The sequence below is a fragment of the Rhineura floridana genome, chromosome 2, assembly GCF_030035675.1.
Source record: "Rhineura floridana isolate rRhiFlo1 chromosome 2, rRhiFlo1.hap2, whole genome shotgun sequence".
Classification (NCBI taxonomy): domain Eukaryota; kingdom Metazoa; phylum Chordata; class Lepidosauria; order Squamata; family Rhineuridae; genus Rhineura; species Rhineura floridana.
Window position 1 is genome coordinate 14,911,950 of NC_084481.1, and position 23,637 is coordinate 14,935,586.

Sequence of the window (23,637 nt, forward strand, 5' to 3'; positions counted from 1 at the left end):
CCCGAAAGAAGGAGACTCCCAGTTCAAGGATCCCTCGGAGAGGCGGCTTGACTTTGTCCTCCGAAAGATCCATAAGGCATCCGCCCATTCCATCCGGGCCTCTGCTGCCGCCTCCATCTTCTCACGGACCTCCATGATGTGGCTAGATGACCTTCTGGACGACCCTAACCCGGATCCCGCCAAGCTACGGAAGGGTCTACTCAAGGTACACAAGACTGCTGCATTTATTAGCTGATGCCATGTTAGACGCAACCCACCAAGGTGCACGGGCTCTGGCGGCTGGCATTGTTGCTCGTCAAACCCTATGGCTTCAACATTGGGATGCTGACTCTACCGCCAGAACTAACTTGTCCATGGCCCCATACTCGGGCGCTATGCTCTTTGGCGACGACGCACTTAAAGCTGTCCTGGTCGATCCCAAGGACAATCGTAAGCCTGCCTTAGCCACAGTCAGAAGAGACGACCGTAGACCAATTCGGCAGTTTACTCCTTACCGCTCCTTCCAGCCCTTTTGGACAGGACGACCTGGTGGACGAGGATGGGATACCAGGCCTACAGATTTCCGTCCCTCCAGGGCACCCTGGCCCAGACAATGTTTCCAGCCCAGAGCCCAATACCAAGGCAGGCAAGCCGCTTCAGCCTCTTATGGCAGAGGAGCCCGTCAGCGCAGGCAGTTCTGACACTTTTCCCATTGGAGGCAGACTCTCCTTCTTCTCCAGCTCCTGGCTCACTCTGACACAAATCTCTTGGGTCAGGGCAATCTTCACCCAGGGGTACAACATAGAGTTTTGGAGGGAACCCCCGGACAGATTTTGCCTCTCCCCCGTCTCCAAGTCACACAGGGCGGCTATGCAGGATGCCCTACGCCATCTTCTAAACATAGCCGCTATAGAGACAGTACCTCCATCCGAAAGGCTGCAAGGCATGTACTCCGTCCTCTTCACGGTCCCCAAGCGAGATTCCTCATGGAGGGCGGTCCTAGACCTCAAGTTTCTCAACCGCTTTGTCAAGTACCGCTGCTTCAAGATGGGGTCTCTGGCGTCTATTGTGGAAGCTCTACAACAAGGGGATTTCCTAGCGTCCATTGACCTGAAGGACGCGTATTTACACATTCCAATTTGCTCGGATCACAGAAGATTCCTGAGATTCGCACTAGGCCACCACCATTTCCAATACCGTGCCATGCCATTTGGCCTCTCCTCGGCTCCTCGAGTATTCACCAAGGTGATGGCCACCATGGTGGAATCTCTTCGCCTACAGGGGTTCACATTTACGCCAATCTCGACGATCTCCTCCTTCGAGCATGCTCCCAGGACCTGGCCAACAGACAACTCCAGTTCACCCTAGATGCTCACGGCTGGCTGATCAATGCCAAAGAGTCACCTGCAGCCAACCCAACGCCTCCAGCACCTGGGGGCTATACTGGACACCTCTTTAGCCATGTTTTTTCCTGTCACCAGATCATATTGCCTCCATCACAACCATGGCAACCTTACTGATACATCGCTCAAGGGCAGATGTCATGCTCCTGGCGCAGTTCCTAGGGTCAGTGATTTCCACAATTCACATCGTCCCGTGGGCTCGACATCATTCGAGACCTCTACAATGGGCCCTCCTACTTCTTCAGGCGGACATCACCAAGTCCAACCATCGTGTGATTCCGCTGGACCCATTGTTGAAGGAATCACTCCGCTGGTGGGTAGCGACAACCCACCTCAGCAAGGGGATGACTTTTCGGGACCCAGCCAGAGTCCTAATCACCACAGACACCAGTCTGTTCGGCTGGGGAGCCCATTGCAACTCCACCTTCGTTCAGGGCGTGTGGTCCACTCAGGACCTAAATCACAACATAAACTGGCTGGAGCTCAGAGCTGCTCTCTACAACACACCCTCATCCGTACGGAAATCTCATATCAACAGACAGGGGGGTACCAGGTCCAGGGTTCTACAGGAAGAGGCGACCCGAATCTTTGACTGGGCCGAGAACCATCTATTGTCGTTACGAGCAGAACATCTCAGCGGGGCTCTAAACGTGACCGCCGATTGGCTCAGCAGGCAACAGGTCAACCCAGGGGAATGGAAGCTTCATCCGGCAGTGTTCCACCTCCTCCAGCTCCAGTTTGGCCCCCTCTCGGTGGACCTCTTCGCTTCCAGCCACAACTGCCGGCTGCCTCGTTACTTCTCGAGGTACCTAGAGCCGAGGGCGGAAGCAGTGGATGTGCTGACGACACCATGGCCAGATGGGCTTCTGTATGCCTTCCCCCTGATATCCCTCCTGGGCAGGACGTTGACGAAACTCCGACAAGAAGCGACTCGGATTCTTCTAATAGCACCATACTGGCCTCGCAGACCTTGGTTCTCAGACCTTCTCTCAATGTCAGTTGTGGACCCCTGGACCCTCCTGTTCAGGCTGGACCTTCTCACCCAGGGACCAGTTTGGCATCCAGACCCGACCTGGCTGAGCCTGACGGCCTGGCTTTTGAACGGACGCAGTTGAATACTGCTGGACTTTCTCAGGGAGTGATAGACACTATCTTAGCATCAAGATGACCATCAACTACTCGCATTTACCAGAGTACTTGGCGTGCCTTCTCCAACTGGTGCACTTCCAAGGGTTTTTCAGCACCTCACGCCACTGTACAGCATGTTCTACAGTTCCTGTACAGAGGTTTGACATTGGGACTGCGACCAAACACTCTGCGTCGCCATGCCTCCACCATATCCTCGATCTTATCCGTTTCCTCATCGGCCGCCCCCCTGGGAGCTCACCCGCTCATCAAACGTTTTTTAAGAGGGGCTGCCCGCCTTTCTCCGCCTGTACGCCACCATTTTCCTTCCTGGAACCTCTCTAAGGTCTTGCAAGCCTTACAGCGCTCTCCGTTTGAGCCCCTTGCTTCAGTACCCCTCAGACTGTTATCTTACAAAGTTCTTTTTCTCGTTGCTATTACTTCTGCAAGAAGAATTTCAGAGCTACATGCCTTATCATCGGCCCGTCACCTCTGCGTGTTTCATAAGGACTCAGTAATTCTGAGGGTTGACCCATCCTTCTGTCCAAAGGTCACCTCAGTATTCCACTGTGGCCAGGATATTATACTTCCTTCATTCTGCCCAAAGCCGGTCCATCCCCTCGAAAAGGCCTGGCATTCGCTGGATGTTAGGAGAGCACTCAAGGTTTATCTCTCTCGCACCCAAGACATCAGGCGGACAGAAGGATTATTTGTATCCTTTCACCCTAGGTCTTTGGGAAAAAAGGTTTCTAAATCCACTTTGTCCTGTTGGCTACGAGCCTGTATTTCTATCGCATATCAGTCTCTTAATCTGCCAGTGCCGTCTAACATCACGGCTCATTCCACCAGGTCAGCTGCCGCTACGGCGGCATTCCTAACTAATGCTCCTCTTGCTGACATATGTAGGGCGGTGGTATGGGCTACCCCTAACTTCTTCATGAAGCATTATAAGATTGATCGCTATGCTTCGGCTGACGACTCCTTCGGGAGACGTGTCCTTCAACATGTCCTTTCTGATTCGTAAGCTGTTTGTAGTCCCTCCCTATTAAGGGGCTGCGTTGGTACATCCCAATCTGATGGCAGGCTACCTGTGGAAAATGGTCCATTGGACTCACTTGAAGGGTGATTTTCACAGGTACGCCTGCCATCATGTCCCTCCCTTGTGGGGGATTTCTAGATAAATTATGCTATAAGTTTAGTGCTCTGTTCTGTTCTCACTTAGTTAAAACCTGTGTTTTTGGTAGCAAGTTCTATGATGTTTCCTGTTCCGATTTTCCTACCTCTATTTTCCTTGCTGCTGCGGCCTTTGGCCTTTAGTTCCTTTCACATATACCACTTCGGACTCGTCGCAAATGAAGACTGGAGTGGGAGGGGCCCGAGGCCCAGGTTTTAACTCTAGTGCATTCTTGCCTTCGGACGCTAGATGGCAGTAGTACCCAATCTGATGGCAGGCATACCTGTGAAAATCACCCTTCAAGTGAGTCCAATGGACCAATTTCACACTATGGTTGCACATTATTTCCTCTACATTTTAAGTGTGCCCTTGTTCCTTGGGGTGGTCATGGTCCACCTCTGTTGTTTTCAATCTGAGGGCAGAATTGGTTGAGAGATGGGGAGTAGCCCATGGTCACCTAGTAAAGTTTGTAGTTGATTTCCATTTAAAACAATTAATTAAAATTATTTACATGCAGGCAAAGTTTATTAAGTAGATCCACACAATACATTTAAAGGACATCCAACTCAAATTTAAAGTGTGTGACTTCCCCCAAAGAATACTGGGAAATGTAGTTTCCCCCTCACAGTTATAATTCCCACCAGCCTTAACAAATGACCATTCCCATGATTTTGTGGTGGGATTCATGTGCTTGATATGTGTGTTGAATGTGCTTTAAATGAATGGTGTTGATCTGCCCTAGGTGTGCAGTGCATTCATTAGTGAATTGAAGAGAACAATCTTAAAATACACTTTTTTAAAACATGGGAAGGGCTGTAGCTCAGTGCTAGGGCAATTGCTTTGCATGCCAAGGTCCAAAATCCAATTTCTGGAAAAGGCTACTGCCTGGAATCCTAGAGAGCTAGTCCTTGTCATCAGTACTGAGCTAGATGGTACCAAATGGCCTGATCGGTATAAGGCAGATTCCTTTGTGTCTAAAAGAGGAAAGAGACCCAAGGGCCACAGTGATTCCAAAATTTATTTATGTATTTTATTTACAACATTTATATACTGCTTTATTGGAAAAAACCTCAACGCGGTTTACAGAAGAAGTTAAAACAATAAAAATATTGGCAAAAACAGTTAGACAGGTATTTAAAAACATTCAAAATAAAACCAATAATGAGTTAAAAACAGATAAAAAACACAATAGCTTCTACCTGCCTGGGTAGGCTTGCCTAAATAAAAATGTTTTTAACAGATGCCAAAAGAGTACAATGAAGAGGCCTGCCTTATGTCAATAGGCAGGGAATTCCAAAGCATAGATGCTGCCACACTAAAGGACTGATTTCTTACAAGAGCAGAACAAGTACTATGTGGCATCTGTAACAGGGGAAGCACACCTTGAATTTGGTCCTGGTAGCAAATCAGCAAACATTACATAATTCAGAGCAGATTTATTATGTGCTGATAGGACTCATGCCAGCAATCGTGGCACAGCATTCTGCACTAACTGCAGCCGTCGAGTCAGGTTATGCTGCATGGGGATTTCTGTGACCTTGGCTGACTGGCTGCCAGGATTTTTTTAGTTTTGGTGAGGAACAATGACTGGTTGTGGGATGCTGAGTTTTCAGCCTTACGCACAGGAATTTTGTTGTGGTTGGTATGGTATTTAATTTAGGAACTCATCAATGTCTTTCGGTTTTGTTTTTCTATTTGCATTTCATTTACCTCTGACCTCACTCCCTTACATCCATAGAAGCAACAACGTTTTCATGCACAACCACCTTGTTGGTTGCATGATGGTTTGTTTCTTGCCCAATACTAGTAAAAGAGAATTCACGTACTGGGAAGTGTGGCTTCAATTGCTGTTGTTTCCTAGTTGTTGTTGTTGTTATTATTATTATTATTATTATTATTATTATTATTATTATTATTATTATCTTTATTTATACCCCACCATTTTTCCAAAACTGGAACTCATGGCGGCTTACAGATAAAAAATACATATAATTAAAAACATACAAAGTCTACATTAAAATAAGATTAAACTATTTCCAATATTAAAACCATACACACATACAGCTAAAAGAGTTCAGACTAGTTTAAAAATGATATAATAGACATTAGCAATGCAGCACCCTTCACACCCTATCCTTAGCCTTCAATTCCAAAGGCTTGTTGGAATAGGAAGGTCTTTGCTTGTCGGCGGAAGGACTGCAAAGAGGGGGTCATTCTTACCTCCCTAGGAAGGGAATTCCAAAGCCTAGGGGCAGCCACCAAGAAGGCCCTCTCACGCGTCCCCACTAGTCGTACTTGAGAAGATTTGGGTATTGAGAGAAGGGCCTCTCCTGAGGATCTCAGGGCCCGGGCAGTCTCATACAGGGAGATACGGTCTGATAAATAGCCTGGACCTAAGCCGTATAGGGCTTTATAGGTCATCACCAGCACTTCGAATTGTGTCCGGAAACAGACTGGCAACCAGTGGAGCTTTTTTAACAGGGGGGTAGTATGGTCCCTGTAACCAGCCCCAGTTAACATTCTGGCTGCAGCACATTGTACCAACTGAAGTTTCCGAACAGTCTTCAGAGGCAGCCCCACGTAGAGCGCGTTACAGTAATCTAAACGGGATGTAACTAAGGCATGGGTCTTACTGCCCGTGAAGGTAGACCAAACCATGTATGCTTTCTCTGTCCGTTATTACTCACTGGAATTGGGTTGGCTGTCAAAGTGAGTTTATAGCAGCCCACAGGGTAGACAGAAGAGGGTAGAGAATCTTCTTATTTCTCAAACTTGTCTCTGCAATGAAGGGTCAAGTTTGTAAAGAAATTTGGAGCAGCCACGTTAAAAGGCAGGCAGGGCATTCCAGGCAGGGTGTTGCCAACCCTGCTTTGATATGGATATCCTTGGAGATATCCTAGTCAAGCATTACCAACAGCAAAATCTTAACCATATCTACTGAGAAGTAAGTCCTGTTGAGTTCTGTGGGGCTTAGTCCCTGAGTAAGTGTGCTTAGAATTTCAACCTTCAAGGCTGAGTGCACCTATCTAACATCTCCATAAAACTGAAGGTAAAGGTGTCCCCGCACTTACAGTGCGAGTCATTTCTGACTCTTAGGGTGATGTCTTGCGACGTTTACTAGGCAGACCGTATATATGGGGTGGGATTGCCAGTTCCTTCCCCGGCCTTTCTTTACCCTCCAGCATATGCCGGGTACTCATTTTACTGACCATGGATGGTCATGAGTGGACCTCGACCCCTTTTACCGGAGATTCGACTTCCTCCTTCCGTTGGAATAGAACTCCGGCCGTGAGCTTGGCTTCAGCTGCATTACCGCCGCTTACCAATCTGCGCCACGGAGGATCTAGGCTCCCTTTTTCCTACAGTGGCCTTCTGGTGGCTGGCCTAGCCTGAGGGCACTTAAACCCTTCTTGCTAGAAGCAAGTAAACTAGATTAAATGTTCCCTACCCAGGCTCCCTAAGTAGGTGAGAAGAAATGATACCGTCACTTCAGCTGGGCCTGGGAACATCCTCATTTAGCTGATTTCTATCTTAATTTCCAGTCAGAGGGGGTTTTTTGTTTGAGTGGTATGCTCCAAGCTACTGTGGTTGATGCTTAATGTATCATGCTGAATGACATCACTAGGTCTGGCCCCCTGACATCACTAGGGCTCACTCCTGAAATCTCAGGGTTTGGGATGCTACTGATCTGGCAACCCTACTCAAGACTCATTCAAACAAATGGAATTCAGTGGGTCTGTTCTAAGCATGACTAAATCTGGATCCCTTTGTCTATTACCATATAAAAGCCCTGATCTTATTGAGTATATTACAAATTCATTTTCTGCCTGGTTCACTTCTTTTGTTTCTCTCTCTGAAATTGCAGCGGCCCTTATGAGTACTACGTCTCCACCAGAAATCTGGCATGTGTTTGTCATCGTGCTGTTTTAGAATGGGAATTTGCAATCATTCCATTGCCAATTTTTTTAAAAAAAATTAAATATGTATCTAAATCTTTTAATGATAAACAGTCATGATATTTTAAAATAGTGTTTTGTGTATTTGTCTCTTTCAGTTGTTTGACACCACTGAATGTGGAAATGGGTATGTGGAACCAGGAGAAGAATGTGATTGTGGTTTCCAAACGGTACCATTTTTTATACACATATATCCAGTTATTTTATCCTTCCTATTCATAAGATAAAGTGCCCCTTAAAATGAAAGCTTAAAGTATGCTTGATTAACCCCAAGGCTCTTGCTGTGTAGTGTAACTACTGTCGCCAAATAATTGAGTCAATAGACCCTTAATAAAATGTAAATTGTTTTTCAGTGAGAAATTCAGAAAATAATTCTTGACCTCGGTATTATTTCAAGCCTTGAGTGGTTCACTTTAATCAGACCATCTGGATTCTGAGTCCTAAATAAAATACAGGCATTAAAATTAATTACTATTGTTCTTTTGTTCCTTTATTCTAATTATCACATAAAATTCCTTGCACTGGATTGCTGCGTGGTTTGATGATTCAGCAGTATAGGAATACTATTGATTTTAGTCAATATACGATTGCTTTTGGGGGGTGATTCTTCAAGGTACTGTATTTTGATTTTTATTATTGATTGATCACAATGTGTTTTCCACAGGATTGCAAAGCAGAGTGCTGTAAGAAATGCTCACTTTCTAATGGAGCTCATTGCAGTGATGGTCCATGTTGTAATGAAACCTGCCTTGTAAGTTTTTTACTTTTTTTATCTTTGCTAGAACTATAGCCTGAACTGCAAAACTGCCCTCTCTTAAGAATTGCATTTATTTTTTCAGCTATGATACTGCAAACGACTAAAGCTAATTTAAGAGGCTTTTAATGTAGATCAGCAGTTGATGCTCAGATAAAATAACATTTTACAGTGAATTTGTTGAGATATAGTCCATTATAAAACTATACTCTATGACGGGATGATACAAATGATCTTATTTTCCATAGGAGGACTGCCATCAAGCGGGTAACACAGCTCCACCTATCGTCCGAAGGCAAGAATGTTTTTGAAGTCAAGACTAGGGGCATCAGGCCCCTCCCACTCTCCAGTTCATTCTTGCCTCCGTCCGTACAAGTTTGAATTTATTGATAGCATAGATTCTAGATAAGTTTTTGTGTATCTGTGTGACAGGGTGGGAGGTTTTGTGTGTGTAGTCCTGTGCGTTTCCTTCCCTCTGTCTTGTCTTAAACTGTCTTGTTTACAACTGTTTGTTTTCTTATTCCTGGGGAATTTCTTTGGGGGGTTCTCCCTTGCCCGTGTTTTTTCCCCAGTACCTAGCCTAACGGCGTCTTAGGGAGACTGCGGCTGCGACTCTCTCTTCCTCAGGCAGCGGACGCAGCTTTAAAAACTAGGAGCTTGCGGCTGCAGCTTCCTGCTCTGCTCCGCCGCTTTTTTCGTGCCTTTACGGCTTGCTGCCTACCTCAGGAGCCGCGGCTGCGGCTCCTTTTGTCTTCCGTTGCTTGTTGGGTTGCCGCCTCCCGGTTACTGCCGCGGCATTTTTATTCAAGGCGGTTACTTCAAAACTCCCTCCAGGAGCCTGCGGCTGCGGCTCTCATTCCTTCCCTTTTAGCGGCTCTTATTAGTTGGCTGACCTGCCTCCCCTGCCTCGTTCCGCGGCATTAAAAATCTAGCCGCGACGGTCCCTAGGACTCTGCGGCTGCAGCTTATTCCCAGTTTTTTCCTGCTACTGCCCCAACGGCTACGGGGATTTCGCTGGCCATCCCGCCTCTTTGGCAGAGACTCTCCTACCTGGCTTTTAAAGCCGTGATTGCGTCTCTCAGCCCCGCGGCTGTAGAACGCACTTGAGCCCGTTCTCTCACATTTTTTCTGCTGCTCCTCAGTGTCCGCCATTGCTCCTTCCTCGTCACTCCGCCATTTTTGATTGAAATTTTTTCCCGCTCTTTTCACGGGCGCCATTTTGTTTGTCCCCCTTTTTCCTGCTCTTTCTGTTTAGCCTATTCAGTACTGAAAAGGGGGTCTAGCTTACAAGGGCTGTGGATAGCTGAGCCAAAGGCTTCATGTCAGCTCCCACAGCACGATCTACCCTTTGTGTGTGTGCTGCAGAGGGATCCTATAGTACTACACAGGTCACTCTACTAAATCTGCTACTGCTGCTGCCTCTTGCAATGACCAGTCGGAGCAAGAGGAAGATACATCCTATCATCTGTTTGATACCTCCGATTATCAGCCCCTTGCTCGCAGAGTACTGAACACCCTTGGTCTACAACCTACACAACCTGCAGCTGCCACTCCCGCAATTAAGGGGGCCAGGGTCCTGAAATCCCCCACAACAGCGGAGCACTACCTTCCTGTGCCAGATCCTATTGCTAAGCTGGCCAAGGACGAATGGTCTCACCCATTACAAACACGTCGTTTTAACGCCCTTGCGGACAAGCTTTACTCTTTGGCTCCGGAATTTACTAACAAACTGGCCGTCCCTGGCATAGACGAACCAATCTCCAGTTTAGTTTCTAGATCCCTTTTGCCAAGGGAAGGAGATTCACATTTAAAGGACGCCACTGAGCGGAGGCTGGACTTTGCCTTACACAAAAACCATGAGGCCACTGCTTTCTCCATGCGAGCTCTGCATCAGCTTCCATCTTTTCCAGGGCAGCGATGATGTGGTTGGATGACCTCTTAGACAATCCTAATCCCGATCCTGTCTCTCTGAGGAGGTCACTGGTGAAATTACGCAAGACGGCGGCGTTTGTGGCTGATGCCATCTTGTACGCTAACCAGTTGGGAGCAAGAGCTATGGCAGCTCAGGTTGTTGCTTGGCGGACCCTTTGGCTTCATCACTGGCAAGCGGACTCTACAGCCAGGGTCAACTTGTCAAGGGCACCTTATTCGGGCTCACTACTCTTTGGCGAGGAAGCCCTAAAGGCAGTACTTGTTGACCCCAAGGATGCTCGGAAACCTGTCTTGGCCACTGTCAGGAACGTTGATCGCAGGCCCTTCAGACGTTTCATCTCATACAGCCCGACCCAGCCCTTTCGTGGAGCGCGGCCCGGGGGATGAGGCCACGATTTCCGAACCAATGATTTCTGTCCCTCAAGGGGAGTCTGGAACAGACATTTCCCAGGCAGAGCTCAGTATCAGGGACGCAGAGGTGCCTCAACATCTTCATATTGGGGCGGGTCTCGCCAGCACAGGCAGTACTGACGGGATACCGGTCGGGGGCAGACTGCTTCTGTTTGGAGACCTTTGGCTGCGTCTGACTCAGATCACCTGGATCAGAGATCTTTTTTGTTATGGCTATGCGCTAGAGTTTTGGATGACCCCTCCAGACAGATTTCTTCCCTCTCCTTGTCCCAGGGCACCAGCCAGGCACTGCATCATGCAAACAGCCATACATCACCTCTTAGACACGGCGGCAATAGAGCCAGTCCCTACAACAGAGAGGTCGGAAGGGGTGTACTCCCTCCTATTTGCTGTGCCCAAACGAGATCTGTCATGGAGGGCGGTGTTGGACCTCAAGTTAATCAACCGTTTCGTAAAGTATCGCAGATTCAAAATGGAATCCCTCCACTCCATTACAGAAAGCCTTCACGAAGGAGACTTCCTGGCTTCTATCGACCTAAAGGAAGCGTATCTCCATGTGCCTATTTGCATAGCCCACAGGAAATTCCTTCGGTTTTCCTTCGGCCCCCAGCATTTTCAATATCGAGCGATGCCGTTCGGCCTCTCATCTGCCCGGAGAGTATTTACCAAGGTACTGCTCATACTAGTGGCCTACCTCCGGCTTCAAGGGGTGCACATCTACCCCTACTTGGACAATCTTTTAATACAGGCGAGTTCGACGGAGCTGGCTCATCGACATCTAAAGCTCACGCTCCAGTCTTACAGACCTATGGCTGGCTAGTCAATTTCGACAACAGCCATCTCCAACCAACCCAACGCCTACAACATCTAGGGGCGATGTTAGACACCTGGCAGGCGATGGTGTTCCTGTCTCCAGACCACATAACGGCTATTATAGACATTGCAAGATCTTTGATGCACCACACAACCGCAGATGTCATGCTTCTAGCCAGGGCTCTCGGAATGTTGGTATCCACCATCCATATTGTGCCATGGGCTCGAGCTCATACTTGCCACCTTCAGTGGGCTTTGTTGCCATTTCAGCAGGACATTGCCAGCTCAAATCTTCGAACAATTCCCTTGAGCCCCGCACTGCGTCTTTCATTCCGCTGGTGGACGAGTGTCCAACATCTCACCCAGGGCACTCCGTTCAGAGAACCTCGCAGGACTATTATCACCACAGACGCAAGTCTCCTTGGCTGGGGAGCCCACTGCAACTCCCAGTTCGTTCAGGGGGTTTGGACCGAAGCAGAGCAGACTCAGAGCATCAATTGGCTGGAGCTAAGGGCTGTCCACTTAGCTCTGCTCCACTTTCAGTCTCTGTTCCCCTTGGACCATGTTGTCATTCGAACGGACAACACGTGTGTGAAATCACATTTAAACAGACGGGGGGAACCAGGTCCCGTCCCCTGCAGAACCTAGCTTACCTCATCTTCGACTGGGCAGAACAACATCTACAATCCTTGAAAGCAGAACATGTCAGAGGAATTTGGAATGTGACAGCAGACTGGCTCAGCAGACAACAAGTCTTTCCGGGAGAATGGAAGCTTCATCCAACCATTTTCCATCTTCTCCAGCGTCGGTTCGGCGTCTTCTCAGTCGACCTGTTTGCCTCCAGTCGCAATTGCCAGCTACCCAGGTACTTCGCACGATACCTGGACACGACAGCGGAAGCAGTGGATGCTCTGTCACTACCGTGGCCGGATGGCCTATTGTACGCCTTCCCTCCAATACCACTGTTAGCCAGAACCTTGAGGAAGGCGCGACGCGAGAGGGCACAGCTGGTTCTGATAGCACCATATTGGCCCCGTCGACCGTGGTTCTCGGATCTCCTTGCAATGTCGGTGACAGACCCTTGGACACTCCCAGTCAGGCCAGACCTCTTATCCCAGGGCCCAGTATGGCATCAGGATCCCAATTGGCTCAAGCCAACAGCGTGGCTTTTGAACGGGGACATTTAAGGTCTGCTGGCCTGTCTGACGCTGTTATTGATATTATCTTGGCCTCGAGACGACCATCCACCACCCGTATATATCAACATACTTGGGTGGCATTCTCCAGGTGGTGTCAGTCCCAGCATCTCGATCCTTCCCAGGCCACAATACAACAGGTGCTGCAATTCCTTCATAGGGGCCTTCTGATGGGACTTAGACCCAACACCTTGAAAGGATTTTTGTGCAGTCCCCACCCTTTCCCCACAGAGTCAGGATACACGTTATAGTGCTAAATGCAGTCTTTTTACTTCAGACGTTGCACAAACAGAAGATAAACAGCATTTGTTTGATATATACAGTCAACAGTCTATTTACAGGTTGCTTACAGTAGCACAGCCAGAGGTTCAGTGTGCTCTTGTAGTCCTTTCGCTTTCCCAACAGCAAAACCCGTCCGTGATTAGAACATCAGCATGCCAAGCAAAACAGCAGCAGTCCTTGAGTGTTGGAGATATGGAGAGCATCAGCAACTCAACTAGCTCTGGGTCTCTCTCTCTCTTTTATTACCCAAACAGACAGGATGATTTAGCCTGTCCCACCCTTAATTACTCACACCTGTCGGCTTGTCTTGGCATCTGTTGCTATTAACCCTTCAATCACAGTTCCTTGTAAAACAACATATTCTTACATACATTAACACACCTTACGTAGACATGCGTCCACTCTGTCATCCATTCTCTCAGTGTCCTCCACTGGTGCCCCTATTGCCTCGCACCAGTTCATCAAACGCTTTCTGAGGGGAACCGCTCTATGCTCACCGGCTGTAGTCCACCATTTTCCCTCATGGAGTTTGTCGAAGGTCCTGCAGGCTTTACAACGCCCTCCGTTCGAACCCCTTAGGTTTGTGCCTTTACGTCTGTTGTCATTCAAGGTCTTGTTCCTGATCGCAATCACCTCTGCCAGATGAGTTTTGGAACTGGGCACATTGTCTTCTGCCCGCCATCTCTGTGTCTTCCACAAGGACTCTGTTGTGCTGAAGCCTGATCCTTCCTTCCGTCCCAAGGTCGATTCAGTTTTCCATTGCAACCAGGACATAGTTCTTCCTTCCTTTTGTCCGAATCCTACCCATCCTCTCGAGAAGGCTTGGCATTCGTTGGATGTTCGGAGGGCTCTCAAGACCTACCTGTCTAGGACCCAGGATATACGACGATCCGAGTCTTTATTTGTATCCTTTCATCCAATTTCTATGGGGCATAAAGTAGCTAATTCCACATTATCCCGCTGGTTGCGCGCATGTATTGCCTTAGCTTATGAGTCCCTTAAGCTTCCAGTTCCAGCTAGCATAACAGCTCATTCCACTAGGTCAGCGGCCGCTACGGCTGCTTTTGCTACCAACGCTCCTGTTGCTGATATTTGCAGAGCGGCTGTTTGGTCTACCCCACACTCGTTTATAAGGCATTACAAAATAGATCGTTATGCCTCTGCCGATGCCTCTTTTGGCAGACGAGTGTTTCAACAGGTTCTTAATGATGATTAGGATGTGGGTGGTCCCTCCCTGATATGGGCTGCTTTGGTACATCCCGCTTGATGGCAGTCCTCCTATGGAAAATGGACCATTGGTCTCACCTCAAGGGTGATTTTCATAGGAGGACTGCCATCATGACCCTCCCAGTTGGAGGATGCCTAGATTTTTCTTGGGTTTTTTTTCATATATTCCTGTTACGCTATTATATTTAGATTTACTAGTGAAGTCAAGACTGCTATTAATGTTGTATCACTACGTTAGAGTCATATTGTTATGATTATTGCTATTGTGTTATGTCTTTGCTGGTAGGCCCGTTGGCCTTTTCTCCTACAATTTTAGATACCTCTCTTTGGACTCGCTGCGAATGAACTGGAGAGTGGGAGGGGCGTGACGCCCCTAGTCTTGACTTCAAAAACATGCTTGCCTTCGGACAATATGTGGAGCTATGTTACTCGCTTGATGGCAGTCCTCCTATGAAAATCACCCTTCAGATGAGACCAATGGTCCATTTTCTTTCCCTGTTCTTTGCTTATTAGTAGCTCATAAACAAAAATAAAACATTCTTCAGATCTTCTTGTATAGTGTCCTGTTTGTATTGACATTTCATCAAAACCTAAAAGCACTTGTTCAGTCCATTTAGCGTTTTGGTAGAGGGGAAAGACAGTTGTATTACAGTAGGGGTGGGGAAACTTATTTATGCAAAGGGTTGTACTTAGGGTTGCCAGGTCAGAAGCATCCCAAAACCTGAGATTTGAGGGGCGGGCCCGAGTGATGTCATTAAGCATGATACATTAAGCATCAATCACAGTTGCTTGGAGCATACAATTTAAAAAAAATCTGATTGGAAATTAAGATAGAAATCTTAGCTAAAAGATGGAGCCTGGGTAGGGAACATTTAACCTAGCATACTTGCTTTCAGCAAGAAGGGTTAAGTGCCTTCAGGCCAGGGCAGTCACCAGAAGGCCACTGCAGGGAAAAAGGAGCCTAGTGTTGTGGAGATGTTAGATGGGAGCTTTGGGGAGTAAAGATGCTCCTGAAGGCTGCAATTCTAAGCACACTTAGTAAGGGATTAAGCCCCATAGAACTCAACAGGACTGACTTCTAAGTAGATATAGTTTGAATTGTGCTGTTGGTAAACCTTGACTAGGGTTCTTCTGCAAAGACATCCATATCCAAGCAGGGTTGGCAACTCCCTCCCTGGAATACCCTGCCCTTATTTTTTAACGTGGCTGCTTCAAACCTTTTTACAGATTTGACCCTTCAGAAAGAGGTCTGAGAAATGAGTAAGAGTAAGAAGTATCTCTTAAAATTGTTCTTTTCAATTCACTCTTGAATGAACATCATAGCTAGGGCAGATCCACACCATTCATTTAAAGCACATTCAACACCCATTTGAAGCACATGAATCCCACCACAGAATCATGGGAACTGCAGTTTGTTAAGAGTGGTGAGAATTATAACTGTGAGGGGGAAATGACACTTCCCAGAATTCTTTAGGGGAAGTCATGCGCTTTAAATGAGAGTTGGATATGCTTTACACATATTGTGTGAATCCACTTAATAAATTTTGCCTGCATGTAAATCATAAGAACATAAGAAGAGCCTGCTGGATGAGGCCAGTGGCCCATCTAGTCCAGCATCCTGTTCTCACAGTGGCCAACCAGGTGCCCAGGGGAAGCCCGCAAGCAGGACCCGAGTGCAAGAACACTCTCCCCTCCTGAGGCTTCCGGCAACTGGTTTTCAGAAGCATGCTGCCTCTGACTAGGGTGGCAGAGCACAGCCATCACGGCTAGTAGCCATTGATAGCCCTGTCCTCCATGAATTTGTCTAATCTTTTAAAGCCATCCAAGCTGGTGGCCATTACTGCATCTTGTGGGAGCAAATTCCATAGTTTATGCACTGAGTAAAGAAGTACTTCCTTTTGTCTGTCCTGAATCTTCCAACATTCAGCTTCTTTGAATGTCCACAAGTTCCAGTATTATGAGAGAGGGAGAAGAACTTTTCTCCATCTACTTTCTCAATGCCATGCATAATTTTATACACTTCTATCATGTCTCCTCTGACCCGCCTTTTCTCTAAACTAAAAAGCCCCAAATGCTGCAACCTTTCCTCGTAAGGGAGTCGCTCCATCCCCTTGATCATTCTGGTTGCCCTCTTCTGAACCTTTTCCAACTCTATAATATCCTTTTTGAGATGAGGCGACCAGAACTGTACACAGTATTCCAAATGCGGCCGCACCATAGATTTATACAACGGCATTATGATATCGGCTGTTTTATTTTCAATACCTTTCCTAATTATTGCTAGCATGGAATTTGACTTTTTCACAGCTGCCGCACACTGGGTCGACATTTTCATCGTGCTGTCCACTACAACCCCGAGGTCTCTCTCCTGGTCGGTCACCACTAGTTCAGACCCCATGAGCGTATATGTGAAATTAAGGTTTTTTGCTCCAATATGCATAATTTTACACTTGTTTATATTGAATTGCATTTGCCATTTTTCCACCCATTCACTCAGTTTGGAGAGGACTTTTTGGAGTTCTTCGCAATCCCTTTTTGTTTTAACAACCCTGAACACTTTAGTGTCGTCAGCAAACTTGGCCACTTCACTGCTCACTCCTAATTCTAGGTCATTAATGAACAAGTTGAAAAGTACAGGTCCCAATACCGATCCTTGAGGGTCTCCACTATCTACAGCCCTCCATTGGGAGAACTGTCCGTTTATTCCTACTCTCTGCTTTCTGCTTCTTAACCAATTCCTTATCCACAAGAGGACCTCTCCTCTTATTCCATGACTGCTAAGCTTCCTCAGAACTCTTTGGTGAGGTACCTTGTCAAACGCTTTTTGAAAGCCTAAGTACACTATGTCCACTGGATCACCTCTATCTATATGCTTGTTGACACTCTCAAAGAATTCCAATAGGTCACTGAGACAGGACTTTCCCTTGCAGAAGCCATGCTGGCTCTGCTTCAGCAAAGCTTGTTCTTCTATGTGCTTAGTTAATCTAGCTTTAATCATACTTTCTACCAGTTTTCCAGGGACAGAAGTTAAGCTAACTGGCCTGTAATTTCCAGGATCCCCTCTGGATCCCTTTTTGAATATTGGCGTTACATTTGCCACTTTCCAGTCCTCAGGCACGGAGGAGGACCTGAGGGACAAGTTACATATTATAGTTAGCAGATCAGCAATTTCCCATTTGAGTTCTTTGAGAACTCTCTGGTGGATGCCATCTGGGCCTGGTGATTTGTCAGTTTTTATATTGTCCTTTAAGCCTAGAACTTCCTCTCTCGTTACCACTATTTGTCTCAGTTCCTCAGAATTCCTTCCTGCAAATGGTTAGTTCAGGTTCAGGGATCTGCCCTATATCTTCCACTGTGAAGACAGATGCAAAGAATTCATTTAGCTTCTCTGCAATCTCCTTATCGTTCTTTAGTACACCTTTGACTCCCTTATCATCCAAGGGTCCAATCGCCTCCCTAGATGGTCTCCTGCTTTGAATGTATTTATAGAACTTTTTGTTGTTGGTTTTTATGTTCTTAGCAATGTGCTCCTCAAATTCTTTTTTAGCATTCCTTATTGTCTTCTTGCATTTCTTTTGCCAGAGTTTGTGTTCTTTTTTATTTTCTTCATTCGGACAAGACTTCCATTTTCTGAAGGAAGACTTTTTGCCTCTAAGAGCTTCCTTGACTTTGCTCGTTAACCATGCTGGCATCTTCTTGGCCCTGGCGGTACCTTTTCTGATCTGCGGTATGCACTCCAGTTGCGCTTCTAATATAGTGTTTTTAAACAACTTCCAAGCATTTTCGAGTGATGTGACCCTCTGGATTTTGTCTTTTTTAGCTTTTTTTTTACCAATCCCCTCATTTTTGTGACGTTTCCTCTTTTGAAGTCAAATGTGACCGTGTTGGATTTTCTTGGCAATTGGCCATTTACATGTATGTTTAATTTAATAGCACTATGGTCACTGCTCCCAATCGGTTCAACAACACTTACATCTCGCACCAGGTCCCGGTCCCCACTGAGGATTAAGTCCAGGGTTGCCGTCCCTCTGGTCGGTTCCATGATGAACTGGTCTAGGGAATAGTCATTTAGAATATCTAGAAATTTTGTTTCTTTGTCATGACTGGAACACATATGCGGCCAGTCTATGTCATTTTAATTAATTTTTCAAAATGGAAATGAACTATAAACTGAAGTGGGTGACCATCTCTCAGCCTATCTGCCCCTCAGGATGAAAACAATGGAGAGCCATGACTACCCCAAGGCATACTTAAAATGTAAAGGAAGTATTGTACAACCATAGTATGAAATTGAATACTTACAGGGACACAGCATGACAAAACTGGGCGGAAGTAACGAATGGGGTACCACAGGGTTCGGTCCTGGACCCAGTGCTCTTCAACATTTTTATTAACTACTTGGATGAGGAGGTACAGAGCATGCTTATCAAATTTGCAGATCATACAAAATTGGGGGGCATAGCTAATACCGTGGAAGACAGAAAGAAAATTCAAAGGGACCTTGATAGGCTGGAGCATTGGGCTGAAAACAACAGAATGAAATTCAACAGGGATAAATGCAAAGTTCTACACTTAGGAAAAAGAAACCAAATGCACAGTTATAAGATGGGGGATACCTGGCTCAGGAATACAACATGTGAGAAGGATCTTGGAATTGTCATTGATCACAAGCTGAATATGAGCCAACAGTGTGATGTGGCTGCAAAAAGGGTAAATGCTATATTAGGCTGCATTAACAGAAGTATAGTTTCCAAATCGCGTGAAGTATTAGTTCTCCTCTATTCAGCACTGGTTAGGCCTCATCTTGAGTGCTGCATCCAGTTCTGGTCTCTGCACTTCAAGAAGGATGCAGACAAACTGGAACACATTCAGAGGAGGGCAACAAGGATGATCAGGGGACTGGAAACAAAGCCCTATGAGGAGAGACTGAAAGAACTGGGCATGTTTAGCCTGGAGAAGAGAAGACTGAGGGGAGATATGATAGCACTGTTCAAGTACTTGAAAGGTTGCCACACAGAGGAGGGCCGGGATCTCTTCTCGATCGTCCCAGAGTGCAGGACACAGAATAATGGGCTCAAGTTGCAAGAAGCCAGATTTTGACTGGACATCAGGAAAAGCTTCCTAACTGTTAGAGCCATACGACAATGGAACCAATTACTAGAGAGGTAGTGGGCTCTCCAACACTGGAGGCATTCAAGAGGCAGCTGGACAGCCATCTGTCGGGAATGCTTTGATTTGGATTCCTGCATTGAGCAGGGGGTTGGACTTGATGGCCTTATAGGCCCCTTCCAACTCTACTATTCTATGATTCTATGAAAATATTTATATAAGCATGACTATCAAATATGTTTATAGTGCAATCCTATATTTGTTTACTCAGAAGCAAGTCCCAATGTATTCAATGGGGCTTACTCAACTAGGGAAAACTGTACCCTGAAGTGATAAGGAACTTGTTCTTTTAACAAGTCTTTTAAGTTGAGACCTTATCCCAGTCTGCGACTGTGTTGGAATTGCTTTTTAATATGTTTTTAAACCTTTTCTTAAAAAAAATGTTTTTAAAGCTTTTAAAAATGTTTTTAAAGATGTTTTGTTTTAATATATTTAAAGTCTGTTTTTATGATTTTTAAAGTGTTTTTAGTGCTTTTGTTTGCCGCCCTGAGCTCCTACTGGGAGGAAGAGTGGGATATAAATCAAATAATAAATAAATAAAAATAAATAAACTTCATTTTTTAAAAAAATCAGTATTCATTTCCTACATTATAAAAACTGTGATAAACCCTGCCTAATTTCTTTAAAAATAGGGTTGGAGGGGGAGAGAAAGATTTACAACACAAACACAAGTCTGCGCTATGTTTACTCGTAAGTCCCATTAATTTACAGCACAATCCTAACCATGTCTACTCAAAAGTAAGTCCTAATGGAGTTCAATGGGGTTTACTCCAGGTACATGGGATTATTAGAATTGCTTTACTCCCAGAAAAGCAGATATTGGATTAAATACTTTCATATTTCATAGCCCAGGGTCTGACTCTTGGACAGAAGAGGGAAAAAACCGTTAAGCCATATTACTTACGCAGACTGAAAAAATCTTAAAGCCACCATTTTCTGATGTTGAAATTAAGCCTAGGCATGCCTAGATCAACAAGTCACAACCCTGGCTTCATTGGCTACAATCCTGAAAGGGCGGAGTTACAGCCAGAGCTTTGAAAAGTTACTTTTTAAAGCTACAACTCCCATCAGCCCCAGCCAGCATGGCCACTGGATTGGGCTGATGGGAGTTGTAGCCAGAGCAAGGAATTGTTCTAAAGATCTGTAAAAAACAGTCACGTGGGGGGGGTTGACATTTTGGTGTATATCTCAGGAACCAGACCACCTAGAAACTTTTTTTTTAATTGAAGCTGAGAGTCCGGAGATTAAGGGGTGCTAGCCGGACAGCCAGAGGGCCCCCAAAAAACCGGAGACTCCAGCCGAAAACCGGAGATTAAACAACATGGGGGCAATTCTGGCTGGAGGTGAGAAAAGCAAGGGTGGGGCCGGAGTCTCCGGCCGTTTGCCAGAGATCTGGCATTGCTAGTTGTACTTCCTCAGAGGAAATCTCTCAGGAGCCACATTCTAGGAGTGGGTGAGGCCAGAGTTGGTGGTGAGCAGGACCAAAGCAAAAAGTTGGCAGGACCAGAGTTGGTGATAGGTCTCTCCCTCTTTCTTGCCTTATCTTTCTGTCACCTTTCTCTTTCTCCCCCTTCCCACCAAAAATCATCTCCTGTGCTGCAATTGGGCTAAGAAAAAAACTCCCATTTGCACAAGGACCTCCCCTCCAAAGCTTAGTTGTCGCATGAGGAGGGTTTTTCAAGGACATGACAGTTATTCCTTCCCCTCCCCAAAGTCACCCCTGCTTGGTAATTAGGCTTGATTTTTTTCCCATTTGCACAAATAGGACCTTTTTTGTAAGCCTAATTGCCACACATGGGGTTAAGGCCAGGAAGGGGAGGCAGTAGGCCAGATACAAAGGCTCTGCAAGCCACATCCAGCCAACAGGCTGGCAGTTCTCCACCCCTGTATTAGTGTCTACTTAATGATGAGACTGTTCAAACCCACTACAATAATTGATAACAAAGAGGTACAGAATACCCATGGGGGATAAGTTCAGGTAACAAAAAGCTAAAAGACAAACTACACATTATTCACTGTTGTGTTTTCTTTTCCCTGACTCTTTTTTACATGGAGGCTACCATTGAAAGCAGAAGAGTAATGTTGAGAGCGGCTGCTTAATCTCTTCCTTTCTTGTAACTTTTCCAGTCAAAATCAACACCAGTTCCCAACTGCTTTCCTATCAGTGTGATAAAATATACATTCTATATCTAATCACCATTCCTACCTTTTAAAGAGAAGCTTTGCATGCTTGGAGTTATTTTTATTTAAGCCATCTTGGTTCTTAACCAAAAATCTTTTGACTTCCAGTTCTTTCCACGAGGCTTTGAATGTCGCTATGCAGTGAATGAGTGTGATATTACAGAGATCTGTACTGGGGACTCTGGCCAGGTAATTAAACTTTTATAATATATTCTGTACTACCTTGTAAAACAGTGAACATCTTTACATGGCAATTATAAAATTCTTTCAGCCAGAACCAAAAGACAGTTTTGAGGGAGACATAGAGGCGATAATAATTTTATTTTATAGCACTCACCGTATGCTCAGAGGCACGTGTTACCAAATTCTTCCAAGCTACACAGAAAGTGGATTGGCCTGTGAAAGACCAATCGGTGAAACTGAGCTGGGGGAGGGGCAGGGAGGGAGGGGAGGGCGGGGTGGGGAGGAGATTGGATGGGTGGGCACTGGATAGAGGGGAAGCCCCTTTCCAAAAGGAAAACATTATGAACAGTATCATTCAGCGTTCCCCCCACCTTTTTATTCTACAGCAGGCACATGTAGTCTCCCACCCAAATTTAAATGAAAGCTGTCACTGGCCACATCCACACCAGACCTTTATTTCACTTTAGACAGTCATGGCTTCTCCCAAAGAATCCTGGGCAGTGTAGTTAGTGAAGGGTATAGGAGACGTCCTGTTTCCCTCACAGAGCTTCAATCAAAGCAGCTGACTGTTAAACCACTCTGGCCACTGCAGCATCTTTCAATCAATTCAGTCCAATTAATTAAGAAACCAAATGTTGCATAACATTTTTGTTTCATTACTTTCTCTTGATGTCCTGTTGTCTGTCTATACCATCTGTGTTGTCCAAAAATTCAAAGGATACCTTTTCTCTTTCAGTGCCCACCAAATCTTCATAAGCAAGATGGATTTGCTTGTGATTCAAATCAGGTAAACAAGTCTTTAATTTTATGTGAGACTGTTAGCCACTTTGTGTCTTTTTAAAAGAAAAAACAGGCTACAAATTATTTAAATAAAATATTGAGTACATGTAAATTTTATGCATCTCACTAATTCGTCCTATTCATTTTCTTAATAATTGTCCCTGTAGTACAAAGGTGACTAACTTGTGAGCTAGAGCTGGCTCCCTAAAAGATTTTTTGTGGCCCCTCAAGATCCCCAACAATTTGGCAGTTTAGAATTAAAAAAAAAACTTCTGCTGAGGTGGTGCTGTGTTGTTTCTACTATGGTGCTACGAAGGTCCTGCTAGCCCTCTAAAACACAGCAGCCTCTGCCTCAGCTCACCATCTCCCTCGGGTTTGGTACCACTGCAAAAACATTCTGTGGCTCAGGAAGCAGGAACAAACACTCCTTTCTGTTTCCTGATCTCTAAGACTTTTTGCCCTCCAAACCAGTGAAGAGGCTCCTTCGCACGGCTAGTGGAGGGCTTTTCTCCACAGCCCAACACTGCAATGGGGATGAAAGCCGCTCCACTGCTGTTGGGTGGCTGTGTGCATATGTGTTGCCTGAATGAGTGTGTGTGTGTTGACCTGCCTGTGTAAATGTGTGTGTGTGTTCGTGTGCATGAGGGAGTGTGTGTTGGCCAATTTGGCAACACCCACTGCTGGTATATGGCCCTTTGGTTGGACAATCCTTGGCATGTAGCTGTTGGGCCAAAACAGTTTGGTCATTCCTGCTATAGTACCATCCAATGACAATATCCACTGTACACCCAGGATACATAATCCTTTCTCACCGTTTACTAGGATCACATTCTAACCTATGTTCAATGTCTTCTGGGTGTACTTCCTTATGTCTGAAGCTTTTTGTCACAACACTTCTCTTTTCCCCCGCCCTTCAAATCCCTCATGATAACCTTGGGCCTGAATATAAAATACTGGCTGATAGTAGTGTGACCACTCTGAGGCTGTTGGATTTTTGTATCTGCACAGTGTCTGTAAATGTGAAAACAACCAGATTTTTCACATGCTGTACTGTAAGATTTTTATGTGCTCT

The 23,637-nt window shown here is 45.8% G+C and overlaps 1 protein-coding gene across 5 annotated transcripts in view; it reads left to right on the plus strand.

Annotated features, from left to right (window-relative positions):
• ADAM23 (ADAM metallopeptidase domain 23) overlaps window positions 1-23,637 on the plus strand; it is a 210,146-nt gene that overhangs the window by 142,318 nt on the left and 44,191 nt on the right. For all 5 annotated transcript variants that reach the window (XM_061607894.1, XM_061607896.1, XM_061607895.1 and 2 more), the window contains exons 16-19: window positions 7,736-7,807; window positions 8,302-8,388; window positions 21,711-21,791; window positions 22,522-22,572. In XM_061607894.1, the coding sequence (XP_061463878.1) occupies window positions 7,736-7,807; window positions 8,302-8,388; window positions 21,711-21,791; window positions 22,522-22,572 (291 nt within the window). The remainder of the gene's footprint in view (window positions 1-7,735; window positions 7,808-8,301; window positions 8,389-21,710; window positions 21,792-22,521; window positions 22,573-23,637) is intronic.